The following is a 26,098-nucleotide window of genomic DNA, read 5'->3' on the forward strand; positions in this document are numbered from 1 at the left end:
TTATTTATATAGCCCATAATGCATTATCATTAAAATATTTTCAAATAATTATTTTTCAGGTGGATGAAGATTTCATGGCAAGATATCAAATGAGTTACGGGTTTACAGATGCAAGTAAAGTAGAAACAAATACCGTGCAACAATCTCAAGCACAAACAAAGATCGATAAAGAGAAAAGGAAGATGGAAGCCAAAAGAAAAGCACAAGAGCCACCAACCTGGTTCGAAGTAGACGAAGCCCATAATACTGCTATTTACGTGTCTGGCCTACCATTAGATATTACCATGGATGAACTCACAGAGCTTTTCAACAAATGTGGTCTCATAGCACGAGACGAAAAGGGAAAGGATAAGATCAAGTTATACAAGGATACAAATGGTCAACCAAAGGGTGATGCTCTCTGTATCTACATAAAGGTAAGTGATTATTTATTTGGTTTTTGTTGTCAGCTGTTTTATAAATAATTTCATTGGATTTGAATTAATGATAATATTATTACTGATTAAATTCTTAAAAATAATTACTTTGTACAATTATGAAAATATTTATTTTAACAAAAAGTTAGTAAGATATATATCTACTACGTAATGTATAGTATGTTGAATATTACGGAACTCTTTTTATAAAAGTATAAATTTTTTCTTAATTAATTATCTAAATTATCTAAAAAAAAGTTTATGTTTACTATCACACTTTAGGCTAAAAATTAAATTTCATGATGATTTGACATAGAATCTTTATTGACGTAATGTACATCATGTTAAATGTAGAAGATATGTTTCAATAATTTGGGTATTTTGTAAACAAAACCTAATTCTTCACGAATTAATCGTGGAGTTTCAAGTATTATAAAACTTAATGGCGAATGGGTTTTTTAATTTTGAAGTAACATCATACGAATGCAGATTAATATGTAAATAAGAATGTAATGTACGTAAATATAAATGTTTAAGTACATCACACAATATTTCTCGAATCACTTAGCTTATAATTAAACGTATAATCTTTTTTATCAACTTATAAATCCTGAAACGTTCCGGCCGTAAAAAGGTTTTATTCTATCGTACTTATATGTATATACAATATCATTAAATTAAAGCATAAAAAATAAAAGTCTTGGGAAATTTATATCGATATATACTGATAACATATATTAAATAATGCGTTCTAGATAAACATCAAATATTATATGCATATATATATTTTTCTGATATTTTTTGAGTAACATTGATATGCAGTCAGTGCATTATCCATTGGTAGTGATATACGTATGTTTGAAAATTTAGGTATAGTCAACATACAATTATCGATATTTAAGCAGTTTGACTATTTGTGATATATTATCTGCTGCTATGTTCGCACTATGGTTTTAAACATTTAGTTAATACGAAAAATAAATCCATAGTTGGAAAGTGCTTTTTCGCGCTACAATAAACCGAAGGCATTCATCCAAGAAATATTTTAGAACTTGTTTCTTTAAGAATCATTTTTTAATAATGCAAAATAAATTAAAAAACCGTGAATAAATAATTTTTCTACAACGAGTTATTATTTTAATTAAAACAAATTTTTAAAAAGTACATTTGCAATTAGATAATTCTATCTTATATTTCATTGCAGTTTTGCATTTTATAATTTGTTTCTTCTTATAAATGCCTTCGAATGCCGTAATACTTAGCGACAAGCAAAAACTAACATTGCAAATATAGTTCGCTAATGGACGATCCGCGTTTCATGCAGATTAATTAAATAAAAAAATACAAAATGAAATCTAAACACACATCGATACACGAACATTGAAGTTATTACTCTACCGATTCGAGGTAACGTTATTAACTAGACAAGTACATCTTCAAGAATCTAACGTCTATTTAGAAAGAGAGGAACATAAGAAGAGACTGTTTTGAGCCGAATAAATTATATCTCAGTCTATGCTCGACTTTAGTAGCGCCTAAATAACTTCATCATCCACAAATTCGAAACGAAATGAAACGAAAATTATAACTCTTTATTTGGCCGAATGAAAGCCTCGATTAATTAAATTTCTAGCAAAATGTAGAATGGAAGAAAGTGTGAAACATAGGTACAAAATGATCTTTTAGAAGAATAATGATCGATGATTAAAGCAACCAAATAAAGAGTTAAAATAAATAGCGCTGTGTTTATGGCTTTAAAATAACTTCTTCGCTCGCTAGGTTGTTCATTTTGCTAGGGTTTTGTGGCATAAAGTCGTTTATGGCTGTTAGACTTTGTGGACCGTTACTGGGCGTATCAGGTGCGACGAATGCACTGTATTTTCGTCCTTGAGGCAAGATCTGTGCCACTTGTGGGTAATTCAGTTGAGTCCTGTTCGAGTGATGTCGCATTCTTGTTCTCGGGTACAATCCTTTAACGCTGCAATTAGAATTTTACTTCAAAATTAAGAATGTACTATTATGCTACAATATGGTTACGATACATTAATATCTTATTTAGGAATCCTTAATTTTGAACTTAAAAGAGTTTATTGCGAAAGAAGATAAGTTTTTAAAATGTGGATTTGCGTGGAAGCAGATATTAAATACCAAAAGGTTTGATATATGCATAAAAGTACCGATATGTACATTTAATAAAATGTTAATTCTATGAAAATACATAGCGTTAACATTTTTTTCGAATTTTGCTATGAATTTTCCGGACAACGTAACGGTCCTTAAGAGAAACCATATGTCTTCTATGTACAAAATAGTATACTATTGGCAAACGGTATATTTCACAACTTACTATTACTTTATAGGTAAAACAACTTACCTAGGTGGCCTTGAACCTACATTCACACCATGTGCCCAATCTGAATATTGTTCCGCGTGCTTCTTTCCCCATCCACTTCGTTTTTTATTCTGTCTGTTTGATTTCTTCTGTTCTTTCGAGTACTTCTTACTCTTCTTTCGAGGTTTCAATCTTTGGTTTTGCGGTGCGTAGGGATCTATCGTCTTTTTACGTCTTCTAACTATAATTTAAACAAAGTATCTAATTATAGATATCTACTTAATCACTAAAAGGTTCGACAATCGTATGATTCTTATGATTCTAAATTTTGTTAGTTTCGAGAAGAATGTTCATTGCGAATATTGTTCAATGATCCTTCTAATTTTAATAAAGATGTTTATCGTTATATATAGATAGAATGATGCTTTAGGTATTTAAGCTAGAAACGAGCGTCAAGGAAGTAGAATGTTACCTATACGTCCAGCTGGTACTTCGCACACGTAGTGTTTTCGTTCGACGCAACTTCGTGGGCTCCATTTATACCTTAACGTGGGATCGATCGTGATGCAGTGCCATGCATATTGTTGTTTAGAGTGGTTAGATTGAGGTAAACCAAAATTTTGGAACACCACTTTCTCCCCGGTCACCCCCCATTCCCAAGCCATTTGCTGCCAATTGTATATTCCACCGATCCATCTCTCTAATTTCGCTGGGACATAATATTACAACCAGTTTAGATATTTCGAAACTTTAACCGATTTCATCCAAATTTAAGATTATATATTGTATTTTTTTATGATTATAAATATAAGATCGTATAATACGAGTGGTTTGAAAAGTATTTATTAGGTAATAGGTCTTTTCTATTTTTGTTATTAAATATTGTATTGTAAGACGAGTTTTACTTACTGAATTGATCGCTCGACAAGTATTTCCTTAGCATTCGATCTTTACCATTTCTATCGAGAATCGCTAGAGTAGCGTTTCTATCTTTGCAGTGAAAATAGGCCTCTCTCCAAGGTGCCGTACCTCCGCTTAAGTAATAGCAATATCTTTTCAATCGGAAGAATCCTATAGGGCACATGTACCGCCTTATGATTTCATTTTGTCGACCGACTCTGAGCCTGTTCGTGGCTGCTGGATTGATACTGTTATTGTACGGCTGTGCCACTACCGCTGATATGCCTGTAAAACAATGAAGTCGTAAAGAATAATTAGCTAGCCTTCGTTATCTTATCTCATTTATCACATTTTCTTTAACACGGAAGAAAAAAGAAATCATTTTCAAACATTTGAATAATATTCTCGTAATTTTATCTTTTCTCGTATCATCTGTAGCTGAGAATTTCGCATATTCCGTAGAATCGCAATGGCATATTCTATCTCGAGAATATTTCTCGTTCAAGGAAATCCTTGGGGACGACGCAACAGTTCAACAGTTTCGCCTACACACTGTTCACATAAATTTCTCCCCCGGTGCATCTTCTTTGCATGCGACGAGTATTAAACGAATGCCTTACATTTATGTACGTTTTATCCGTCGGTAAAAATTGATATCCATGGTTTTAATGTAGGTAGGAATGTGCGATAGCAAATTCATTACGTCATACGATTGCATGCTGTAATATGCAGCTGGACTAAGTAGTTCAGTGTTACGGCCGTTCTCTTCCCCGTGCAATAATTTTCTTTCGTCTCTCGTGGCTCTGTCCTTTTATGGAAACAATCGCAGAAAATCGAATAAAACGTCAGACGCAGTTTAGTCGCGGATCCTTAATACCTATCTCTTGTCCTTGAGCGTAATTTAACGATTATGTAAACCGTAACCGTACTGTTTTACGGATGAATAGATACAAATATACAGATGGAGTTATATACATTACATGGATGAAAATAATTTAGCGATCGTGACGTTCTAAAAGGACATGACCGGTCATAAAATTGAGATTTGTTACACGAAGAAGGTGATAACGATTGCAGTATAATAATGTCCTCGTTTATACAGATACCGATTAGGAAATTGTTCTAAAAATCCATTTTTCTAATTTTAATTTTAAGCTTGTTTTTAAGTCTCTGTTCTTTCCTTCGATTATAAGACGAGGCATGTCGAAGGATGTCGATATACGTATGGTACGATAATTGCAAAAGACTATTTGTATTGCTGTTTGATAGCAAAAACGCTGAGAAGCTTATTTGTCGGTGGTTTAGATATAGCTAATTACCGTGTGAAATTGAATACATGTGCCATAACGACTGCTACAGCTAAAAAGCTTAATAGTCTTTGGTATTTATTAATAGCTGTATGACAATCTATCTTAAGAGATATATATATATGACACTGTAATTTACACCGATGATAGACGTAAGTCGATTACGACCGAATTCCGTAGGGAATGTGTTAATCTCACTGCGTTCTTTGTAACATCTTTCACCGAATCGTATTTTTTAATCATTAGAAAATTTCTCGAATTTGAGAAAAATAAAAAAGATTTGTTATTTATATGCGTAAGTTTTCGTTTCAATTTTTGGTTAAAGATTCATTTTACGTTAAAGATGTTGATAACGATAACTTTTTATAGAAAGAAATAGCCATTATATGTACTTTAAAGATGCAAGTTTCAAAGTTTTCTTCTAAAGGTTCTTACGCCGTCTGTGCTCAAGTATCAAACATGAGTTAAACTTCCGTGTATTGCTAAGTATTCCTAACCTAGTTGGATGCGTTTGATGTTGTCCGGCCTGCGAAGTGTGAATGATATCATCCGAGGAAATTATGCGATGCATTGCTATTACGTCCATACATGGGAATTATTAGGGTAGAAATGCGAAGTGCCAATTACACTGTACATCTTCCTCTTTGGTTTATTATCATGGAAGAACTGCGGGAGTACGTTAACACGACGAAATAGGTTACTGGTTGATCGAGTTGTTTTCATGGATTCAAACTGCAGCACTCTAATTAAATCATGCACCAGCTTGTTCTCTGCTATTCTCGTAGAATTCTTCCGCGGTTTACGACCATTGAAAAAATTGTACTATAGACAGTTTTATTCTTGTTTGAAACTATTCCTTTCACGTCTGACTGTAACGTAGCATTTTATAGATATTTCGTTTCCGTGAGTACCTATAATGATACTAGTTTGCATAAAAATTTGCAATCTACCAATCGTTTAGAATTTTTTTGAAGTTGCGACGTTACGTTATTTATTTTCCAAGTAATAGGTAATATTACCCTTACACGTATCATATTTGCAATCACCTTCGATAATGTATCGCAATTTCTGTAACTTCTAATTCTGTAGGAATAACATATTCAACTATAAATTATCATTTTAGGGAACGTTTGTAGGAACACGAATTATACGAGGAAAACTTTCCATCCGCTGAACACGTTTGGTTTGTTGAGCACATTTTGTTTGCTTGTTTCTCCGGCTGGAAACCATAAACGACAAACAGCCGCGGTAATGTTGGAGCTTTATCTTTTCACGTATTCATTCGCAATTGCATCGGATGTAGCTTCACCGATATTTCTGTATACCCAGGACACGCATTGAATGTAAATCCGCCTTTCAGCAGATATTGCCAACAACTTTTCATTTTGTCCGAGTTGTATTATGACAAATTAATGGTCGATGAAATCGAAACGAACGTTTGCATCCTCTTCTGATTGATAACAAATTTCGAGTTTTTAAGATTCCATTCCTCTACCAATTAGATATCTTTCATTTTTATACTTAAGTGTTGAAGAAGAAAGAGATTTGTTCAGGATTTAACTCGAGCGATGTCAAAGCAGTCTGAACGGAACTTGATTGAAATTTGGAAGTTTTATGAACGTGAATGAATCTTTCACGTGTAAAATCCTTGCTAACTCGACATTTCTAATGTAACGATTACAAATATTTGAGAGGAACAGCTACCAAGGCTCATAATCTTGTCGAGGTATGTGATGACGTAACGGACTATAAAAGTGGCTGCTTTTGTTAAGGTTTCCAATATTTCCGTTTCTTGTATCTAATTAATTATTCAAGGACGAGATCATCTGATTAGTTTGAATAGCGAGTAAATTATTCGACTAATTGTTCATATTTAATATCTAAATTCGTGAAAGAGATCATACATACGATAAAAACAATTCTCTGTTAATTGGAAAATCAAATTTAACTTTAATTACATATTTGGTCGTTGCAAAACGTGACGAAAATTAAAATCAAAACGTGAGGAAAATGGTTATACTCGATCCTCGTACATGACTCGAAAAATTTACTAGGCTAACATTATCTTAAACGAGTATTATCGAAATTATACAACCACATAGCACGTATATATGTCAGCTGTTTTATCTATTGTCAATATTCGCATATCAGCGGAGCCATGCGATGCAAACTTGCTTTAACCCACATCGGTGACTGACTTTGAAAATGTGCTTGTACTTAAACGATCGATAGATATTGAGACTATGTTTCTAGAAATTCGCCATTTGACAAGGTGTAATTAAATACTATACGCCGGACTTTGATATCATCGTGATGTGTCATGAACGTTGATAATTAATACGAACGTTTATAACTGTTATTCCATAAGCCATAATTGCGTCTGAACTTTTAAATCAGCACGTCTATAAGCTGTACCTTTATCTCCGTAAGAATCATGTTCATCGATGCGTACGTTGTACTCATGGATAACACGTGTGTTCACAATTTTTACTTTCATTCACGGGTTACATCTAGCACAAGGCTAACTTTACATGTGCTCTGCGTAATTGTTTCATATTGCCTGTATATTTTAGCTACAGCGGCCGATTTGTTTCACTACGGCCGATCAACAAGTGTCTCATGTATGTGTCTCTTTGGCGAGTCTTCAAAATAACAGACGTTTAGATCAACTGGTGTAATTATAATTTAATAATCTAGTACCAACCATGTATATAATCTTTCTTTCGTGACATACTTTAGTAAAAAGACTATTTTTATGAAATATAACTGCGGATTGTATTCGTCATGTTTCAAATCATTACTAGTAAATGAAACGTATAATCATTATAACTTGCTAACACTGCATGTAACTCACTTATGTAAGTATTTGTTTTGCATTAGGTTTTTTTTATTAAGCACAAAAATAAAAATAGCTTTGTTGCATGCTGTTGGAAAATCATAGCGAATATTGATGTTATTAATGATAAAATTTATACTTATTTTATCGCTGCTATTAATTCATTAATCTCGTACAGATATCTCCTATAATAATCACGTTCGTGAATTTAATCCGTTCAAAGTTAATTCGATCCAAGGTAACTAGATCGAATAAAAGGTGATGAAAAACCGATACTTACGTAATCCATTATTCTGCAGTTTTGGCAATGAACACTTTCTTATGGTTATTCTAGTTTTGCGACACATTTGCGGTGTGATTTAATACCGTTGTGTGTGGTCTTCTGACTAAAGATTCGCGTACTCTCTAACAAAAATAGATGGCCGATCTATTCACTTCGGGCATCTAGGTATTCAATAGTATATGTGGCCTTATTTTTATTAGCCCTACATTACCTTACATAACGATAAAGGACTTAATATTTTAGCTTCAACTATTCACCTTATTATTTACCTTACATCTTAAATATGAATATTACTATTTTCATTAAAGATTTAGAAGATAAATATAGATTGCATATTGAAACTTATTTTTAATATTTATCATTATAATATGTCGATACTGTATCATTTAGAAAAGTTAAAGATTTTGTTTTGAAATGATATTTAATTAAAATTTAATTTTCTCAATTTTATACGTAGAGGTTAATTATTAATTATTATTATTATGTAGCTTAAAGCGAGAAAAAAATCTAATCACGAACGTGCATATTTGTCTACCCTCTGGTATTAAATGGTGCATCGTGACATTGATCGTATCATCGTTTCTTCTTTATTATTTCGAGTTCTTCGGATAACAGTAGGTAGGTAAGAAAGATAGAAATCTCGAGTAGTGTTATCGAGTCGCCTAGTTTCGCTTTAGTAAGGCGTCATTAGTAATGAATTTTTTCGTACTCGCAAGTGCGTAACCAATCGATATTTGCATTTGGTAGATACATCCTTTTGCATTTAATGACTTGCATATTGCATCAGTTGAAGCTTGTAAATCGTTTTATTATAACGTTTCATTATGCTCGTATCAATGTCCGACGTTGGCAACGTTTCTACAGATTTTTTTCCTCCTTTCTTTATACGAGTTCTAGGGAGAAAATAGTAGAAAATAGAAAAGAAGGAAATGTATTGTAAGGGAACGTCCCATGTTATAAATTTTTAATCTTCCGTGGTGAAAGAAAAATAGGATGGACCGAACCGGCACTCGTTTCTCACCGTGCAGCGGAGTTGTTTCTATTCGTACGTGTCAACAAAATTCTTGAGGCGAATGATCTAAGTTATAAATAAATGGTTAGCTTCTACAATAGTGAATGGAGTTATTTACAATGTTTTCGTTATTCTCTATTTTCGAAATCTTTCTCAAGATGCGCTTCTTTCTTTCTCGATTCAATATATCGGTCCTATATGAATTTTTAATTTAATTTATAATGGTATTTGAGCGTTATATGTTTTTATTGCTTCATTTTTTATTCTTATTCCATTAAACGAAGTTTTATTTTATTTTATTTATTTCAATGCTAAAGGTGAATGTGCCGTTTTAATGGAATTTTTTCGATAGGTGTCTTAAACAGTATCGACATATATAATTATCATGTTCGTTTTATCCAGCGATCTCTTTTATGTTTATACTAGCTCTATAAACACAGAGGAACTTTTCTTTGGTATTTCGCTTTACCCTGCAATTTGATAATTAACTCTCTTCCTCTCATGGTTTGTTCTCTAAAGCTTTCCTCAAAGGATTCAGTCCTAGAAAGCTTTCACGACGACAACTCGTAAACGCACTCCGTAAATTTATTTCTAAGAGAAAAGCCCGCGTGTGTACGTAAGTTTTTTGATAAAAGTTCACGCTTTTCACTCATAAGCAACGTTGAGATAGACGTTTCTACCGAAAAGAAATACAATTGAAATTAAACCGAACGTGGAAAAAATGTATTCGTTCCCTCGTCAATCTTTTTATCCATTTAGTCTCCTTTCACTTGATATTTCTCGCGTAAATCACAGGCGTTGAATTAAAATCGGTCGATTCATTGGCGAAACTCATTACCTGCGGCACAAAGAACCAGAAGCAAACACCTCCGCATGGTTTCCACCTGCTCTGTCGTTGATTTATTCGCCGAATTCGTCGATGAACAAGCAAAACGGTGCAAACAGAATCGTCCTCATCCTCGTTCACAAGTTACACATTGATTCACTCATCAAGATCCATTTGATATCTCTGTCAATTCGAACGAAATTTTCATAAAAATTCACGATCTAAACGATTCTCGATCACGATAATTTTAATTATTTTTTCTGTGTTGGCGCGTTCTCGATTTCTCTATGTCTGAGACACTGATCAGAAGCGGACGAACACACGGGGAGAAGCTTTCACGGTGGAAGTTCGCGAGCGACTGAAGCCGCCGCTTCCATTCCGCTCGACGTCAAGGTACGAGGCGAGCTTTCGATACGAACTCGCGCTTCCCCCGTGTGCCGCATACTTTCTCGATCTCCTGGCATTTTTCAGGCTCCTCTCCTGGCTAGTTGTACGTTCGTTTCGTTTCGTTCGTCAAACGCATCGGGTCCTCCATCCCCATAGCAATGATATTCGACACCTAAGGAATTTCTTCTGTATTCGACTCTTTAAAAATCGAACCACGCGCTCCTCCCTCCCTTTGCCATTCCATTGAGATTTATCTATCCTCGAACGATTTGGGAATGAGATCTGTGGCTTGAATGCGAGTGTGATATTTTGGTCTAGTTACAGCAACGTTCATAAGTATCTCAGTTCTTTGGTCTATTTCTATTCAGTGGCTTAGTTAAAGCAGTGCCGCTTATCTTTTTAAGTAAACTACCCTTAAAATCAGAAATCTACAAATCTATAAATATAATACTTGAATATAATACTTAATATATATATTAATAAATAAATGAATATATATAACGCTTCGTTTAGATACGGAATGATTTTTCGCTGTTGCTATCATAATTTTTCCAAGTACTTTTCCCCTCATAAAGTAAATATGTTTCGGTGTTTTTTGGGTGATAAATTGGGATTTGAAGGATTAAAAAACTTTAATGTTGGTTCCTTGTAATAAATCTAATACGTAAACGCATTCGGGAATACGTGTAATGAATCGTGCTTTAAAGTTTCAGTCGAAAAGAAACGAATACGAGGGATCGGGAATTATTTATGACTTTGTTAGACATTTTCCTGATCGCGTAAAAAGATTCAAGCGAGGAAGAAAAATTACTTCCATCAGAATATTTTGTTTCTCCGTTTTTTATAATAAAGTCATCAGTATGTACGACGATTTATTTGTATTGTGTGTATATAATGAGACAATTACATTATAATATTATAGTTAATTGAATTTATGTAATTGAATTATAATTTAATTGTTATATCTAATCCGTAGTTTCATGGAAAATTTTTTAGAAACAAGTTTTAAAAAATTAATATTTAAAATAATTTTTTTAAACTGTACATCGATAAAGTTAATTATTCTTCTTAATTTTTAAATAGAGTTGCATACTCATAATATTTTCACGAAAATATCACTAACAAGTGTTGCGATCTGACATTGTTATCTCAGCCAATTTCTTTATCAGACTGCTAAAAAATGATTATCTTTTAAAAAGTTATTCGTCAAATTTCTCTTTATCAGTAAGTAATCGCAAACACTGCAATATATCGTCAATCCACCGTTATATAGAATTAAATTAATAATACGATATACCGTACAAGGAATAACAGAAAAACAAAACGATACATCATGGTTGTGCTTATTTTTTTATGCAAATGAACTCGTCAAGGGATGCACTGCCTTTTTCGAAGCGACGCGCGACGTGGTTAAAAAGAGATCGATTCGATCTGCACTGGACAGGGGCATTCCAACGCGTCGTCGTTTCTGGCGATTTTTCAGCTACGAGTTTCGGTTCGACGACTCGGACCTACGCTGATTCAGAGCCCGTGTGATAAAATCCGGAAAGAAGAAATATTCTGCTAGGAAGGATGAATTTAATCGAAATATATAAAAATTATATCACGATATTTGGAATAAGGATTCCTATATACATCTTTTTTAGCTTTTTAATCTGTTTTTAATCCATTAATATATTTGTTACTATCGACGTATCGATTACATCTATTTATCGGGTTATTTACCGGATTACGAAGGTGTATACGAAAGAGAAATTACGTCACGTACCGTATACGTATGAATACCATCGTCGAGTCATTAATATTCTCATGGAGTAAACGAACTGAACGGTAACAGCCGACAAAGTATCCATGTTTCTGAACCCTTCTCCTCTAATTGGGATGAAGAACAGTTTCTTTCGAGCTCTCGTAGACCTCGCCGCTAAAACGTATCATCGGAAATTTGTCACACGTTTTCTGTCGAACAGATGTTGCTTTTCTTTGAAGATTCATATCTATAATTAGCGTATTGTTCCGTCTGAAAAATGAGGGAACGAGTTCCGATCATTTCTACCTCGTGTCTGAAAGGCGTGGTTCCTGCCTTTCTCTTCTTTTTTTATGCTGCAGCGTGTGAAAAATTCGAGGACTCTTCGCGAATACAATTTGAAACGTGACATACTTATATCCCAGCTAACAAAAGTTTGTTTCGTGCTTAAATTACAATGCATTGAAATAATCAAATTTCTTTGGCAACTTCATTTTATAATTTTATTCTTTTCTATAATTCTGGCTCTCTTTAGTTATTAAGAGTTTATGAACCGATTGGATTTGCTTGAATTTTATACTTTCGTTTAAATTTATTCGATAGTAATGCAATGTAATATATGAATAGTTTGGAAGTCACATTCGAAAATTCTATAAATTCAAAAATTGAGCAGAGATGATACGTTACAAATATCTTCCAAAATTTTTCTGTTTAAAGCATGCCAGTTATTTATAAAACTGCAACCTTACTAAAATATTTGTATTAATCAAATTTTACTTGTATTGCAAAATGTATTTAATTTACTATGTAATTATCTCTGTTATATCGATAGAAATTAGAACGAGTGAAATATCAAATGGTAGCGAGATTAGTCACCGAAAACGTCCAAATAAGATAAAATACCAACGGAATTTAGTCTGACAGTGATCAATTTAAAGAGTAAATAGTAAATCAATTTCAGACGATTATACAATTTGATTGTATTTGCAAGATCGCTGATGTAATATCTCTCTACGAAAATTAATTCATCGTGTAAAACATGTAGATCTGAAGTATATACGTGTAAAAAAAGCTAATATCATTTTCATAGTAGATTCAAACTCTTCTCCATTAGCGATAGTTTGGTAACTTCTTGGCATGCTTTCAACCAACTTTTCGGTTGAATGAAACAGCAGCTTTCATATTTTTCGAACACCATCATTCTCGAAATTTATTCCTCGTTTATAATAAACCAAATATTTTCCACGAAACATAGTGATCGACGACAGAAAAAGATATGAAACGAATCCTTTGAGATTTTCTATCGTAGTCACAGAAACGAAATTTCATGAATTGCCTGAAAAATATTGCAACCGAGTTATTATCTTAACGAAACGTTGGTGATTAAAGGGTTAAGCATCTTCCACGAAACGTTTACATTTTACGATTCCTCGAAATCTTTCGATCTTTTCGAATCCGAAAATATTGGGGCAGAGGATGAAGGTAGTATAAAATGAATAAGGGAATAAGGGCTACGGGACCAGTAGCTCGGTATCACGAGAAACTTGCGAGTTTAATCAGTTTTACGAAAGTGGTTGTTACGTAGGTTGGAATAAGAGAAGACTAGCTTCCAGAAAATTGGAATACGTGTTTAAGTTCTGAATACGGGGCGGCTATTGATCTTCCGAATTGCAAAATAAGGTAGGGTTTTAACTGATCGTTGTTCTGTTGAAAATAAAGGCGGTGTTTATTTTTGCGGGTGTACGTCAGCGAACGTGGAAAATAAATGAAGGAAGTGTAAACTTTGTTCGCGTTTTGTGCGGTAACTATTTATTTTCACTGTTTTTTTTTTTTTTTTTTTCTAAATAAACGCAATGCGGTCCTAACGCTGATGAGATAAACGAATAAAATTTGCTACGATAAATATCGTGAAAAATATTCTGAAACATGTGGAAGAAGTATTATCTTAATTACTGAATTCATTCAGAGTGATGTGAAGTATTTTTAGTACCAATATTGAGATTGGTATCACAAAGAATGAATGAAATAGGAGGAATAAGTAAGAATGGAAGCCGTTGTCACGAGAAGCACGTGTTTTTAATTAGCTGTTTAAAGGAAACGATTATACAAGATAAATATAAAAAGATGTAAATCATGACACGCTTAACTCTCGTCTTCACAAGGACTTGTTATTCATTTTGTTCTTTACCTTGCGTTTCATCTGTGCAACTGCAGCGAGAAAATTCGCGTTCGCAAAATGTTTGAGCAAGTTCGTAATTTTAATCTATCTTTAAAAAAGATCACAAAAGGAACAGTTTAACGTGAATTAAGCTTCGACTGAATTCCACAATTCCACAGATTTTAATCCTCTTAAATTTACCGGTCTGCCAATCCTGTATTTTTAATATATGCCTACAAAATTCCTTCGTCGCGATGCTATTTGGTTTTTTCTTTCTTCCTTTTTGCTAACGAAACTACCGACAAACGAGAAAACATTTATGGTAACTGATTCATTTACGATGATGACTAGACATTCAAGGTCGCAGTTTATGGCAACTGGTAATTAAGAATACAATGAATGATGCTCGAAAGAGGACGATCAATTCGCTAGCTACGTGCCAGCTTTTACTTAGCACCTATTTGTACAATTATTTAGTATGCGTCTTATCTCTAGATATTGATGGTACACGAGTGTATAATTTTTAAACAAACGTAAAGCAACGATTATAATATTTTTCGCGCGTTTCTATATGTTTTCTCGGCGATTACACGCGCTTAAAAGAGCGTCGTGTTAATTTCGTCAATGTACACGATAGTAATCGTTCCTCGTTGAGAAGCACGTTGTGAATTCGCAATTTCCGTGAAAGAAAATGTGCAGAATGTGGACTTTCCGGTAAACCGCTTTTTCGTGCCTCGCGGTTGGCAACAGCTGAGCAAATATCATTATCTTTATCGTTATTTTCTCGTCCTTGAATTTAACCACCACTTTGCGGCAAGTTGTCGGCTTTTTGCATTAACAAAAATGCGTTAAGAATAGCTACGTGCGGAAAGAATTGAAAACATATGGCCCTTCTGTGACGAGTGTTTGTATGGTAAAAAAGATAGAATAATGACCCGATCTTGAGCATCATTCTTCTCTAAATATAAAACATTGAATAAAAGAACATTGTATATATGTTTGGAAAAAGAAAATGGTAATAGAAAATTTGTATTATCAGTTAGTCTATTTACGATAAATGTAGATGAAGATGTTTTTAATTGCGTTTAGTCCCTCCTAGTTTTTTCTTCTTGTTATAGAATTATCGTAGAATATCATATCATATTTCTATTCTTTTACAAGACTTTCGTTGTTGTTCAGAATATTTATATCGAACTTATTATACGTTTGAAATATTTTAGTCGATCGAGATATTTTATATTTTTGCGCGAACATCGGTGATGAGTTTGTTGAAATTAAATCATCGGTTAGATACAAGATATTTAGGAAACTCTATTAATATTTCGTAATTACGATTATCAGCATACGAATCGTTTTGATCGTTTGGTTTATTAAAATTCCATGCAGTTAAATATCAAATTCCAGTCGTTTAAATTTAAAGTACTTAAGAATTTCAAACATTTCGCTGCAATTGTAATTAAGCTACCTTTCATTCCATTTATGTGTAATGAAGCATGTGATGTACGCTCGATATTACCGTAATATTCTACAATTGTCAACTATAAATTACGCTCTGTTTACTTTATTTATTTAACTACTTTGTCCATCAATTACATATGAACTGTTTAATTGATATAATTAATGATCAACATTTAAAATTCCGTGGAATTTCATTTATTTGATCGTATTAAGTAATAGTTGATTGTAATAATAAACGTGATGAATAATTCAGTAATAGCAGTAATTTATGTAAAAAATTCAGCTTGTGGAACATTTTAAAGATTCCTGAAGCGTTGGTGGCTCGCGCAGTTGTTAATCATCGTTTGCATTCTGCTGAAATACTTGTTCGCGCCGTTTTTCGTTTCTAACTCTGGAAACCATCCAGGAGAAGGAAAGAGACGCAGGGTTAATTCGTATTTACTGTCACGTACCCGGCGTACCTTTATTATACTCGCGTCCTATCCTTGGTGCACGTATCCGACTCGCCTGACCGATTTTATCTTAATTACTTCGTTTCATCTCACTTCATTTTCGCTTCGATGCGACGTTTTGCTCGTTCTCTCGGTGCACTGCGTCTGTCGATTCGTTTCTCATTCTCCGCGTCTTATTGCAGCTCCGCGCCTTAACAGCCTTTAATTTTCTCTTAATTATTGGAATTACAATAACCAGTGACAGATTCACGATGTTTCTTTCGATACCAATGATTTATTGTTCTCTGTCTTTGTTTATCTTTCTGTTCTCGCGGAATAACGAGCTCGTTTCGCTTTCCCGAACTGCAATTGTTCGTCGAATTAGACGCATCACGATCTGCCACTCCGTAGTTCTTGAAGCGTGAAGAAATCGACGCTTCAGAGGCAAATAGGATGACTCTGTTCAATATAATTTCATTTGATACTAGTGTTATCGTTTACATATATGTATCTAAATATATTGCAGTAGGCGTGTTTCTCGCTCAAGCGTTTGCAAATGAACACGAAAGGCTTGATTTGTATTTCGTTTGACCAGTTTTTTTGTTACATTGTACAGGCTACGTGATTTATGAATGCAGTAGGTGTAACGTCGGTTTTATTTAGTACTACGCTATTTTTCACTGCTAGCTAAGCTGACAAGCTACGTATGTTCGAACGTCGCGAAGAAAGTAGAACAACGTCTGTGAAATATTATCGGAACTGTGTCTTTCGGTTTTGGTACTCCGAGTATGTTTCGCGTGGAAAAACTTTAATTGTTACAGGACTAACAACAGCAGCGACGTCGATGTATTGAAACGTTTCTTTCCTCTAAAAAATCTTATGAAATAAAGATTATGTGGAAAAGAAATCTGAGCAGCATTTAGGCACAAATGTTTTCTTCAGGGCAAAAGTAATATTGTGCATTGGTACAGTAAAAAGCCAAAGCGATAAAAAAGAAAAAAAAAGAAAAAAACGTATCACATATATACATATCACGATCAAATGCAATGTATAATAATTAGAAAACAAATTCGATACAGAGTCTTGTCGAGAATAGTTCACTAGTGTTGGACGACCAGTCTTGTTACGAGATAAAATCCGGTGATAGATTACTCTTTGGAAAGAGTAAATTTCCGCAATGACTTCGTTAACGGAGGAATTGTCCTCGTAATTTCTGGAACAGGTTGTCTGAAAGCGTTTTCCCGAGCATGAAAGAGTAACGGTTTCGACGACGTTCCGGATTCCCTTGATATCAATTCGAACATCGAACAGATGCGGCTATCAAATAAACGTCCAATTGGCACGTAGCCATTCCTTGCAGTCATGATATTTTCGAAGTGGGTTTATACCCTTAAGTTTAGTCTATATTTGTTCGAAGAAATAAGCATGTACATTGATACGTAGCTTCATTTTGTTGCGCTTTATTTAAGTTCGCTTCGTATGGAAATTAAATTCTATTTGCCGCTGGAAGAGAAGGTTGCATTGCATTCTGTACCTTAAAGCGTAACAAATCATCGTACTTTTGCGTACAACGATTTTATTTTAAATTTTAAACTTTCACGATAATTGTATGACATATTTGTAGTCCGGGTTTCGATTATATTTTTGATAATATGTTGCGCTATGTTCTCACGTTCAATTAAAAAAAAAAAAAAAAAAGCAGTCGAATAGTATAATAAAAACACTTGTCAACAGGATTTCCACATTAAATACTTCTAGCGAAACTCATATGTTAGAAGTGTGTTGCATCATGATTTAAGCATGAGTAAAATTCATTTATATATTTGCGATGCAGCAAGCTACCGATCATCAAAAGCGGATACGACAAGCATTTGTAATAAATATCTTTGTTACGATGGTGTAATATCGATTTGGTTGGAACAGAACGAATTGGTCTGCTGAACGTTTCCATATACGTACATACGTGTAACGTTTTCTACCCCACAAACCCGCTTATAGAAAATCCTGAAGCTGTTTTAACTGAATTTATTTGGGAAAAGTGTTTGACGATTGAGAGAGAAAAAGAAAAAGACTTCGAAGCCACGATACGATTTTCAACGAGCTTTAAGTTGATTTTTATTTTTTCTTATCTTCCTCTTCTTTCTCTCTTTTTTTTTTTTTTTTTTTTTTTTTGTCGAACATAGGAAGCCTGGTTGTCGAAGCAAAGTTAGAAGAGTTCGTCTCGTTATTCTCGACGGATGGAGAGAGAAAAAAGATTGCTTTTAACAAGCATGTCAAAGCGATCTCTATACATAGCCAAGGAACGTTCAAGTGTTCGAGTTTCAAAGGGTGTTTCGGACGCGTTTAATCATCAAAAATCATCGCGTGTTCGATCACCTCGCTCGATCAAGCCGTTTTGTAAAACTAAACCCTGTGCCAACGGAGTTGAAATCGTAAAATTCTCAGTTTTTTTTTTTTTTTTTTTTCAAAGAAACCTTTCGCGCTCCATTTCGCCATACTGAATCGTTCGTAAATGGCACGATGACGCACAAAGGGCGCCGTCGTAATTGACTTAACGCAATTTCATCACCTCGATATCGGGAGACGCCATTCATTTTGATTTAAAGCATCATCGAAAAGTAAAAATGTACTAAAAATTTACGAAATTTGTCTTTTTCCATGAAGTTTTGTATAGAATTTATTTCAAATAATTTAGAAACATATTTATTTTAAAGGAATTCAATTTATTTATAAAAAAAAAAAAAAACGAAAATCAAAAAGCGTGAAATCTTCAGAAGCTTTTTTCATTATGATCAAATATAGTTCGAAACTTATTACAGCTTTGTTGGCATGCGGGTGTTGAAAGTAGTTTTCGAAATGTCTATTGTCTAGTTTTCTTCTTTTTCCCCCTTAGTTTATGTACTCATTGTTATTATTTTTGTTCTAGTTTGATGCTTGTTAAAAGTTTATAGTAGATAGAAAGTATAAAATTAAAAATGCAAAACTCTGAATTGTAATGTTGAGTTAGTTATCGCAGTGGTTTCAGTTTTTTCCAAAAACTTGTTAAACGAGTTACATGGAGCAAAAGTATGTATTGTCTTTTTTCGTTCCTTTTTTTAGTTTCTAAAAATTGTATGGAAAATTTCGATGCTTTCATTGAAACAATGTTGCAACGTTGAAACAAAACTGCGATTCTATGAGATTGTTAGAACGAAGAAGAAAGAAAGTGAAAATAAAAACTATATTCGCTATAGTTATATTTAGCTAAACTTAATTCGATTAAATCTTTTCTTAGAAGGAAAAAGCTTATTCAATATTTAATTTCGTAATTATTTAAAATAACGAAAGAATATAATCAATTAAAAAGTACACTATTTACTAATTGTGTATGGATTTACTAAAATTTCCAGCTGAAGTTGACCAACTGGTTTCGAAAAATCAATTGATTTTCTTCTTGTACGTAGTATTAGGGAGTTCGTTAATTACGGTATTATTATAGTTTTTAGGCGAAGATGGTAGCTTACTGCATTATTATAACTTTAAAGTTCATAGCTCTCATTATAGAAATTATAACTTGAAAGCAATTTACGTCGAACAAGTGTGTAAAACTAGATATAGTTTATATCTCGTTTGTAAGATGACGCGATAAACCTTTTGAACGACGATTTAAAGTTCGAAACTTTTATAACATTTACTGAATATTTCAGAAATGTAAATATATTATGTGCTATTTTATATCATTAAATTGCTCTTATCTTCCTTTCATATCTTTTTATTTTTGTTGCCAAGTTATAGTTATGCTCTGTGTCAAGTTATAGTTAAAATGAAACATTTTTACTACAAATAAAAAAGGGAATGGGGCTTTAAAAACTTGTCGCATTGTATATACATATACGTAAAAAAAAAAAAAAAAAAAAGAAAATAAAGAAGGAAAAGGGAGAAACTGTATTTTTACCGCTAGCGCGGGTTTGTAAATATTTATAAAGTACCTTGAATTAAAGATCGAATTTACATTATCGATTGTACATATTGCATAAAGAAAATTTGTGCTATTTTGTATCATAAAAACGTGTAAAGCAATTGGCTGATTAACGATATCATTTATGTTTTAATTATTAGCTATGAAATTATTCGTTTTAATTTTTTCCTTTTCCCAAGTATCTACACGTGTTTTATGCTGATGTGTTACTGAGTTATTCAATTCAGAGAAAACGGGGTCGCGTAATATTTAGGTTAATAATGTAAAATGGAACGAGGTTTCCAAGTAGATAATGTAACGCGATCTGAACCCACTTTTTCTGCGTTGAATGCAACAAAATACGTGAATTTGAATTTTTCTTTTCTTCATAGTCGAACAAAATATCATTTACCTTTCTGCCATCCTTTTTATCATATCTCTGATTTTATGTTATCTTCATAAATTTCCGCATTTCGTTTCAAAGCATTTGAGATTCATAATTTTCTATTCACCGAATAGACTGCACAGAAGCTTTATGCATCGTGTTCAAAAGTAATTTTTTCGGAAAAAGATACGTAACAGGAACGAGATACCCTATTCGAATTGCAAATCCAAGAAACAGCGGAATGGTATTATGTTTGTATATTTTTGAACATTTCTAAGTATGCAATATTTTTCAAATATTTATCAGTAGATTCAATTCCATAAAACCAATCAACGCTCCAAAACCAGTCAATGCTAGAAACAAAATCACGTTCTTTCAATTCTTCGAGGCAGTCACTCTGAAGATTAGAAGAGAAGCACGAAATAAGTCAAACCTATTTTTTACAGGAAAGCAAGACTTACATTTTTCGACCTATCATACGTTTCGTTTCTAGTTATATCGTATTGAAATCCCATTAACCAAATTATTTAGAAAGTGGAATTTCGTGTAGCCGTCAGTTATTTTTACGGAAAGGAATTTTACAAAGTGCTCTCGATACAGTTGCTCGGTGTACAGCTCTCAGGCTCTTTCGCACAGTTAATCGTGAATAAATTCACGGGTGCTTTCCTGCATGACTCATAAGACACGCGAAGAATATACAAGTTTTCTCTTGACGGCGCGCCGCCTCGATTATTCAGATTTCAGATGTTGCATTAAACCGTGGATATTGCATCGTTGGCTGTTTTCGCTGGTTCCTCGGCACGCTGTGTTTAATCAGTGCGGCGCGATCTGACCGAGGTCGCCGACGAATTCAGGGCAGACAAGAGCGAACGAGCAGTGAAATCGCGCGGTTTTACTGAATTTTTATCATCTCCGCGAGATTTCGACGTTGTTCCGCGTGATCGCAGATAAACGAGGCATCTCGCTGACGAAAATTCTTTTGCTGTTTTTTTGCCACTTTTTCAAACCAGTTCCGCCGCTTTTTAATAACGTTCCCTCGAAGTTTTCTCCGATCGTTCTATACGTTGAACGCTCGAAGAACGCGATAAATCTTTGAGTTTCGTCGAGTCTCGAAAGTTTTCGAGAAAACGAGCTTTGCTTCGACTTGAATTTTCCGCAACTTCTAACTGCGTCCGGTTATTTCAATTATTTAGACTTGGTGCGAGTTGTTTGATTTTGTCTCTTTTATCTGTTCCGTGTATTTAACAGATTCGAGAATGTTTTCATCGACTTTTTATTTGAACATTGCAAGGCAGATAAGTGGATGAAATATGATCGAACGTATCGTTGGACAAATTAGATATACGAAGACTCGGCTCGAATATGTATATTCTCTAATTTATTCTCTCCTACTCTTTTGGATTTATTAACTCGGTTGCATACTCGGTTTTGAAACGTCATATTATATATCTTTGATATTTATAATTATTGCTGTTGCACAATATAAATTTCTGTTTCGAATGTATCTCAAAACCACGATAACATTCGTGCATGGAAATCGTAGAACTTAAAAAATAGTGGTAGTTTATACTTTACAGTTGATTTTGCAGTATATTTTAGATTAAAAATTGGTTAATATTTTACGATTATTTCATATTCTGCGGGACAATGCAGTTTCTCAGAATTATCTAGAATTAATAACTAATGGAATACTTGCATTTTGGATTGCTACGTACCATGGAGAGGAATTAGCGTTTCAAATTCGTGGCTTCGCAACTTGTAACTCAGTTTCAGCTTCAAGTCGTTGCAATACAATGCGTTGTTGTATCCTGTCGAAAATTATTCTGTATGCGCTTTGGCTGTCAAATTTTCATAACAAATTTCCGTTGCTGCCCTTTAATTACGTACTTGATCATAATCTCGTTATTACTCAAGTGATTGCTGCATATTATAAGATATTTTGTCAGCAAATCTATTAAACTTTTATACGTTCTATACATATGTACATATATATATTAATTATTTTTCCACTATTCGAATATTCTGTTGTCCGAACAAAATGCCTGCTGGTAACAAGTATTTCCTTGTCAAAAAAGTAATTGCTGTATTTTCCGCAAGATCCATTATACGACAATTATATACATCTAAGAGTCAACCCGCTGATCGTGCACGCTTGCACACGTCGTAAAACAATTCGTGAGAAGGAGAAGCGTGCTGGGGTTAATCGTCGGTGAACGAGCGTAGAGGAAGCGTGGTTTCGTCTGGGAAAGAGAGGAGGAGAACCGGTAGTCTTAGTCGTAGGTCGTAGACTGTAGACGAAGGGGGAGACAGCAACTCGATCTAGCGACGATCCCGACCGGATACCTGAACGGATACGTTCTTCTTCGCCTATACGATCGATCTCTGGGTCGTTTTCCACGAAAGGAAACGCGATGAACGCATGTCGCGGAATGTTCTCGTTGCCAGCTAACACAGTAGCGCAACTGAAACTGGAATTCGAGTATCAATAATTTACCGCATCGTATGTTGTTCGAGCAAAGCGAACAACCGCTGCGGAATTTCTTCGCGAATTAACGAGAACCGAGGAAAAATGTTAACTAGACACGCAGGTGTCAAGCGGAAGATCGACGCGAGGTTAACTGGTTCCGACGAGGAAAGATGTCCTTTCGCGTTAGCAGTGTCATTTCCGGTTGAACGTGACGGAAATCCACGGTGTCTGTACCCGCGACGAAGGCGCAGAAATTCATTTCTTGCGAGAAAACAATCATTTTCCTGACGCAAAGCGTGGGTCGTGGACGAGTAGAGCGTTTAATTGTAATACTAAATCATTGGATGAACGTAACGTATTATACGTGGATGTTGGGTCTGTGGTCTTAGGATAGGAAGTTTCATTAGACAGCTCTTTTTCTAACTTTGTTCCTAGAGTACTGGGATTTTAGCGTTTTATAAAGTTTGATGTTCGTTGTGAAGATATCGAAGAGTACGGTTATAAAAATTATTTAAATAACATTGTATTTATTATAGCGTTTACATACTAATTAATTAGAATCAAGTTTTTATCGTAAAACTGCTCGTATGAAATATAGAATGTTGTTGCAATTAGGTGGTAGAGTTTGTAATTTTACATTATATCGAAAACATCAATATTCACCAATATTCCGTGTTCAAAATATTCATAATATGCAGTGTTAAAATTGTCATTTAGGTGTAAATATATTCAATAATATTAAAATGTAAATATTGTAGTATACGATATGATAATGCATTTCTTGTTAAAATGTCGAGATTATTCCATTTTAATTCTTTAAAAACAATTTCGTCAAACGCGGAGGAAAGAAATTACATTTGCACTAACGTAATAACTTTAACTGGTTTATTCTAAAGTTCATTTCTAGAAGCAGTAAGAGATGTCCAAATTTTAAGTAAACAATTTATTTACGAATGCCTTGTAAATTTCATAAGATATTTGAGAGGAAAATTACATTCATGGAAGCAGATGTAATTTCAATTTTCAGTAAAATGTAAATGCTCGTTTCATTTATTCGTCTTTCATTCTGGACTCTTGGAAATTTTTATAATCGCATCGGAAAATTACTCGCGTTGCAAACTAAAATTTTCAAAGTGGATAGAATGACATAAATAATACGATAATACGTACACACGTTTTTAATGCAGTTTTAGAACTCAAGTTCCTGTCACACTGTACCACGCTATACATAGCGTTCAAAAGTAGCGAGCATTATCGCTAAAAATATATTTCCTGACCGAACGAACACACAAGACGTAATTTCAATTTATTTCATGCAAGACCTTCGCGTCATTCTCCCATATTTTACCACCATCTTTATCTTTCCTAAGCTCAACGGCTGCAAACAGGAATTTATATCGTCACCATTGCAATACTCTATTTTATTTAAGCATAAATCGAGAGAATTTAATCTCGTTCGAATAGAGGAATGCTCTTTCGTGGGGTACGCTATATACACTGTACTGTATGTTATTATACCAATGCAATGCCGGAAGAACGGAAGAATTTATGACGATTCGATGGTTCGGCTGTGTGACCCTGCAAACCTTATAACTCGTGTAACCTGCCTTTTCGTCCGCGATCGTCTGGTAATTTAATCTTCCCTTTAAATTACGATGTTCCTGTTGCTACGATGTTAGTTCTCGTTCACGTAACGAGTGACTTCGTTCTAATAAGTGTAATCAGCCAGGTTTCTTGACGTCGAATGAGATTATCGGAGCAATGTTGATTTCTCGATCGAAAAAAAAAAAAAAAAAAAGAAAAAAAGAAGGAAAAATATCGATCTGATCGTATCACGTCGGTTAAAGACGTTCCGTTGGAAACATTGCAAATTTTCATCAGTATCTGCAAATACTGACGTAATTTAATCGTTAACATAGTCAGGCGAGGATGGAAGCAATCGGATAGTTGAAATGATGCTGTGTCGTAATTTTAAGTTCTTTTTTAAAGAAAGTGGTTTAATACTGAATGGAATATTTAATGAGACATTTTATTTAATCATTGTTTTATTAAAATACGTATTTTAATGACCGACTGTGAACGTTTAATTAATACTTAATTTTATGGGTTACAGTGTCAGTAATTGGATTTAAACGGTCGTGTCGTAAAATTGTTTTTGCATAAATTGACTTAAATTGAAATTATATGAATTAGAGCGATGTACTATAGTGGGTTTTAATCTGTGTATAAATTTATGGTTAAATTAGTTATATTTGTATGAAATTTATCTTCATCAAATTTATAGAGAAATGGAAACTTTTTCGACATTTTTAAAATGTTAAACCAAGAACGATATTTTTAATCTTGATAAATTAGATAAGCTAGAACCTCATTCAATAACTTGTTTATGACCATTTTGTTCGTATGACATTTTTTTAGCGAAGTAATATTCCGAGTTAGAAAGTTAGTTCAGCGTATACGAAATACAGGGAATTTCACGAATTAAAGAATGCAACGTTGTCTCGGTGACTGGGGCTTCTATTGCGTTTTGAAAAAATTATGAGGACATATAAATTTTTGGCGAGCCGGTAGCGAGCTGCGAGCGTGTCGCATTAATTTCGTACGACTGCGCTGAAATTTAGTTACGCGCGATATATTCGTGGTTCGCGGCAAACCGCGAAATTGGATTCGAAGAAAAGACTGAACAATTTTTTCTTGCAAAGTAGTCCGTCATAATGCTAAAAACGAGTGAACTTTTCTAATATAAAATGCAGGAAAATATGCCATTTTTTTTAAAACCTGTAGGCCCTCGTTTATTAGAATGGATTATCGGAATATCGATTATTGGAAAATTTGAGGGTGGACCCGCGTGAAAAAGATTATATAACAAGGATAGAAACTGAAAGAAATTGTTACATTTTTATTCAGAAATTTTTGCTTCTGTTTAATATTAATATTTATAAGATAAGGTCGAACTCCATTTACCTAGCATTTATGCGAACGAAATTTTAATTAATACCCGATTAAATACGCTTGAAATACAATTTGAATACTATTTATATTAAAATATGGAATGTACAAATTCATGCATAAAAGATTAGAATTTGTAATTAGAACGAGGACAAAGTGAAACGATGGCTACAAAAAGTTATTCAGTTCATTAAAACGCGTGCGACTAAATCGTAGAGATAATTGCAAGACATAAATTCGAAGCAAAACTTCGACTATTTCATCGACCCA

The 26,098-nt window shown here is 33.8% G+C and overlaps 2 protein-coding genes across 3 annotated transcripts in view; one reads left to right on the forward strand and one right to left on the reverse strand.

Moving 5' to 3' along the window:
• Barc (RRM1_TatSF1_like and RRM2_TatSF1_like domain-containing protein barc) overlaps positions 1-26,098 on the forward strand; it is a 58,330-nt gene that overhangs the window by 1,779 nt on the left and 30,453 nt on the right. For both annotated transcript variants that reach the window (XM_072019805.1, XM_072019804.1), the window contains exon 3: positions 60-416. In XM_072019805.1, the coding sequence (XP_071875906.1) occupies positions 60-416 (357 nt within the window). The remainder of the gene's footprint in view (positions 1-59; positions 417-26,098) is intronic.
• Positions 720-10,291, reverse strand: LOC139995901 (uncharacterized). The gene is made up of 5 exons (XM_072019844.1): positions 9,925-10,291; positions 3,658-3,933; positions 3,221-3,457; positions 2,791-2,989; positions 720-2,394 (listed from the first exon to the last, which is right to left on the reverse strand). Exons 1-5 carry the CDS (start codon positions 9,959-9,961, stop codon positions 2,163-2,165), a joined length of 981 nt encoding a protein of 326 aa, XP_071875945.1. The 5' UTR covers positions 9,962-10,291; the 3' UTR covers positions 720-2,162.

Source organism: Bombus fervidus, chromosome 16 (genome assembly GCF_041682495.2).
Source record: "Bombus fervidus isolate BK054 chromosome 16, iyBomFerv1, whole genome shotgun sequence".
NCBI lineage: Eukaryota > Metazoa > Arthropoda > Insecta > Hymenoptera > Apidae > Bombus > Bombus fervidus.